This window comes from Octopus sinensis, unplaced genomic scaffold, assembly GCF_006345805.1.
Source record: "Octopus sinensis unplaced genomic scaffold, ASM634580v1 Contig13114_ERROPOS71376+, whole genome shotgun sequence".
Lineage (NCBI taxonomy): Eukaryota > Metazoa > Mollusca > Cephalopoda > Octopoda > Octopodidae > Octopus > Octopus sinensis.
The window spans coordinates 50,001-55,022 of record NW_021832846.1 but is presented as its reverse complement, the minus strand read 5'-3'; the positions used below and the strand labels follow the sequence as shown (position 1 = coordinate 55,022).

Genomic DNA, 5,022 nt, shown 5'->3' with positions numbered 1-5,022 from the left:
CACACACACACATATCATGCATGTATAAAACACAATCTACATGATTGTGTTTACCAACAAGTGAACTGAGATAATGTAGAATTAATAGTCTATACCTTCTACAAACAGAAACACCTGTTGGAGCACCTGACACCCAGCATTTATGTCCCCCAATAGATTTTAATATCTTAATCACCTATGCATGCTTTATCTTCATTGGACAGTAAACTCTGCTTGCGAAGACCAGTTGAGGCAAGTGAAGTCGAAATCAAACTTGGTGACTGGCATCCGTTGCTAGTGGAGCGTTAAGAGTACCATATGAGTGAGATCGTTGCCAGAGCAACAAGCTGGCCTTCGTGCCAGTGGTACATAAAAAGCACCATTTGAGCATGATCGTTACCTGCGTCACCTTACTAGCACTTGTGCTGATGGCACCTGAAAAAACATTCGAGCAAGTTCATTGCCAGTGCCGCTGGACTGGCTCCTGTGCAGGTGGCATGTAAAAAGCACCATTTGAGCGTGACCGTTGCTAAGTACCACCAAACTGGTGGTACTTAGCACCCACTATACTCTTGGAGTGGTTGGCGTTAGGAAGGGCATCCAGCTGTAGAAACTCTGCCAGATCAGATTGGAGTGCAGGTGGCGCGTAAAAAGCACCATTTGGGCGTGGCCGTTGCCAGTACCACCAAACTGGCCCTCGTGCCGGTGGCATGTAAAAAACATTCAACTATACTCTCAGAGTGGTTGGCGTTAGGAAGGGCATCCAGCTGTAGAAATTCTGCCAGATGAGATTGGAGTCTGGTTTGCCAGACCACAGTCAAATTGTCCAGCGGACGTTAAAGGATGATGATGATGATGATGATAATCTGATATTGAGCCCTGGAACATCACGTGATGAAATGGTTAAAGTGAGAAGAACTAAGACTAAGTACTCACCCTGTCATCTGTGATGGACTCTTCCTTCTCAGGCTGACCATAGATCTTGTATGATGACCGCTGAATCTGGGTGCGTTTTATGAGCCGTTCTCTGTCATATAAAACCTGGAAATAGAAAGAAACACAACTGGGGTATAAACAAGACATGCCTATATACAGATATATATAGAGAGATCCAATAGAGCAGGGGTTGAGGAACCAATTACCCCAAAATATACTTATTTAACCACCAACGTCGCCTTACTGGCACCTGTGCTGGTGGCATGTGTACAAAGATTCGAGCGAGGTCGTTGCCAGTACTGCCTGACTGGCCCTCGTGCTGGTGGCATGTAAAAAGCACTCACTACACTCTCAGAGTGGTTGGCGTTAGGAAGGGCATCCAGCTGTAGAAACTCTGCCAGATCAAGATTGGAGCCTGGTGCAGCCATCTGGCTCACCAGTCCTCAGTCAAATCATCCAACCCATGCTAGCATGGAAAGCGGATATTAAATGGTGATGATGATGACATACACACGTATGCATATATGATGATGATGATGATGTGTGTGTATATGCCTGTGTGTGTGTGATGCTGATATCACAAACCTTGTATCTAGCAGCAGCAGTCATCCCCTACTATTATTCACATACCTATGCACCCCTATTTCCAAGGGAGAATTACACACACACACACACACACACCAATACACCCAGACTGGGATTGAACCTTCAACCTACCTGTTCAATCTGTTTTAAAGCAGACTGCTCCAGTGCACTGAAAGACTTTTTGTTGAGTTTCCCTGAGGCGAGTCTGGTCTTGGTGTCCCATTTCTGTATCACAGCATTACTGAGGGGAAGAACAAGAGAAAGGATGAGAGAAGAGGCAGAGGGAAAGAGTGTGAGATAAGACACACAGACATAAATATATGTAATGAAATGTGTTGAGTGTCACTTTCTTTCGTTTTGCCACTCACTCATCTGTATGTGTGTGTCACTGGTACCAAGCTGCTTCTGCCACTGTCTCTCCCTTGGATAACACCAGTGGCGTAAAGTGAGGGGGAGGAGTGGCTAGTATGCATGGGTGATTGCTTCTTTTCCACAAATGACCTTGCCTGGACATTTGCTTTGGAAGGGAACTTTCCAGATGCAATCCCATGGTCATTCATGACTGTAGGGGGTCTTTTACTTTATATATATATAAATATACACACACATATTTATAAATAAATATACATATATATTTACACAATATGTGTGTACCTTCGCATATCACCGTGTCAGGCCGAAAAACGAAATGTTCCCAAGATAAGAAAATCTTTCTAATCTAATTCATCCCGTAATCTGTACCAGTAATATTCTCATGCAAATTTGTCTGATCTCTAGTGGTTAAGCTGTTTATTATTATTATTATTATTATTATTAGTATTATCCCTTTGACCCCCAGTCGACAATTTGTTTATTAGTATTATTATTTCGCCTTGTATTGCATATTCTGTATAATTTATTAGTTATTGTTGACCATCAGTTTCCGGCCTCGTGTCTCGCTAAATACAGAATAGATATTTGAGTTTCTCCATACAGGATTTTTTCAATGGCGGCCGATTTTCGCGGGGTTCCACTATTCCCTTCTCTCTCTCTCCCTCTTTTACGTTGTATGCCCTCCCCCCCTCTTCTTTTCCCCCCTTCCATTGCTAAGAGCATTTTTAAGCCAGCCCATCAAGTTCAACCTTCGCATATTCCCGGTGCACCCGCCCTTGCCCACCCCCACCACCAATAACGGATATCTCTATATTTTTGCTCCATCTATACCGGATGTCGCTTCTCCCACCACCATTATAGGTGTCTACTCTTCGAACCCCCCTCTTCAATACGCTATTTCACCATGCATTACCCCTCTCGTGATATCCTACGTTCTACTTGTCTAGAACCTGTCATCGTTTCTCCGAACACCCCTCCCCACTGGTGCTCCCCTATATTTCCGCACCCTCCCCCCACTTAAAAAGCACCATCCGAACGTGGCCGATGCCAGCACCGCCCCGACTGGCTTCTGTGCAGGTGGCACATAAAAAGCACCAACTGACCGTGGCTGATGCCAGACCCCTCTGGCACCTGTGCAGGTGGCACGTAAAAAGCACCCACTACACTTGCGGAGTGGTTGGCGTTAGGAAGGGCATCCAGCTGTAGAAACACTGCCAGACCAGACTGGAGCCTGGGGCAGCCCCTGGCTCCCCAGACCCCGGTCGAAACCGTCCAACCCGTGCTAGCGTGGAAAACAGACGTTAAATGATGATGATGATATATACACACACACACACACATACATACATATGAGAAGGATGACCACTGTGTGGACAACCCTTATGCTAGAAGTAGATCCGCTATGGTCTTACTACTGAGAAATGTTCTCAAGAAAAATTTAGCAAAAAAACTTTTCTTGAGAGCATTTCTTAGTGGTAAGACCATAGCGGATCTGCTTCTAGCATAAGGGTTGCCCTTATAGTGGTTTCCCTCTAATATATATATATATATAAATGTTCAGAAGATGGATACTCATGTATAAGCATATAAATATAGATATTTATATATTTACATGAAATATAAAAAATGCAGAAAACTAATGGGAGAAGGCGTGGTATTTTAAGCCCGACAGCTGTTTCTGGAGGCTTGGAATTATGTACTAATTGTAATGTTTGTAAATGGCAGATGGAGTATGCAATAAGTCGAGGATATGCAACCAGTAGAGGATGTATCTAAGCATTAACCATAATACTGGCTTCCTTCTTCAGGATAAAAAGATTGACAAACAGGAGTTTGCATCATAATGCAAGAAAATTTAAGGATAGAATGAGGTAAATAAAAGCTTTTAAAGAAAAAAAGGACAGAGTATGAATGGAACCCTTACCGACAGGTTTCAAATTTACGTGCCCTTTTAGCAAGGAATCCCCGGATTTGTGGAGGCAACAACTTCCTTTTCTTCACTTTGCAGTCAACTGTAACAGAGGATTGTGGGTTGACTGTAACTTCCCCTTCGTCATCGCTAGGAATTTCCTCATCATCTTCATCTTCAATGTCGTCATTCTTGCTGTCCCTTTTGAAGCAGAGAGAAAGAAGATCAAATGAAACAACAGCTACAATACTCTCTACTCTTCGAGTGCTACACTTTTCAGGGGTACACGAAGAAGCTGATGAAAGCTTGACCAGGGAGGAAAATGCCTGCTTTTAAGCCTTTCAGACAAGTGGACCACACCACTTCCTGACATAACTGAAAGAGAGAGGAAGCCTGGGGATCTTTTCCTTTTGAACGGCAGACAATTTCTAGTTAACTAAACACTTTTAAACTTCGTAGACTGGTAGAATGTGTCAAAATAAAACATTTTTTTCTCTTGGCTTTCTTGAGAAAATTGTAATTTGTTTGTTTAACGTAGTTTAATTTTTCGAATTTTAACCAATCCTATGCCCTCTATTTAGCTAAAATCATTTGCTGCATCTAGAACTAAGACAACATCCTGTAACTAACCCTAAATTTTTTTTTTTCTTAATTGTTACGCGTGTAAAAAAAAACTAAAGCAATGGAATTAAATTAATTTAACAATTAAGAAAAAAATTTAGGGTTAGGGGGAAGGCTTAAGGTTAGTTACATGATGTTGTCTCAGTTTTAGATGCAACAAATGATTTTAGTTGAACGGAGGTAATCGATTGGTTAAAATTGCCGAAATGCTTGGATTTTCAGACGAAATATCTTACAAACTATAGAATTTTCTCAATAAAACCAAGAGAAAATGATTTTTATAAACACATTCTACCAGTATACGAAGTTTTAAAGTGTTTAGTCAACTAGAAATTGTGTTGACATCTGCCGTTCAAAAGGAAAAGATCTGAAGCCTGGTTGTGCAATTCCTTGCCAATGAAAAGTGGAACATTAATTCTTCACTGCAGACTCAAGTGGCAGACAGCTTCAAACGTTACATGAATAATAATAATAATAATGTTTTCAAATTTTTTCCACAAGGCATGTGTTAATTACATCGACCCCAGTATTTCACTGGTACTTAATTTATTAACCCCAAAAAGATGACAGGCGAAGCTGACCTCAGAAAGTAAAGACAAATGAAATACCTATTTCTTTAC

General features: G+C 41.7%; 1 protein-coding gene across 3 annotated transcripts in view; it reads right to left on the bottom strand.

The window, feature by feature from the left end:
• Positions 1-881: 881 nt before the first annotated feature.
• The window catches only part of LOC115229590 (protein AATF-like), a 22,414-nt gene continuing 18,273 nt past the window's right edge, over positions 882-5,022 (bottom strand). For all 3 annotated transcript variants that reach the window (XM_029799918.2, XM_036499265.1, XM_036499266.1), the window contains 3 exons: positions 3,797-3,982; positions 1,633-1,741; positions 882-1,020 (listed from right to left, as the gene is read on the bottom strand). In XM_029799918.2, the coding sequence (XP_029655778.2) occupies positions 904-1,020; positions 1,633-1,741; positions 3,797-3,982 (412 nt within the window). In that variant the 3' untranslated portion in view covers positions 882-903. The remainder of the gene's footprint in view (positions 1,021-1,632; positions 1,742-3,796; positions 3,983-5,022) is intronic.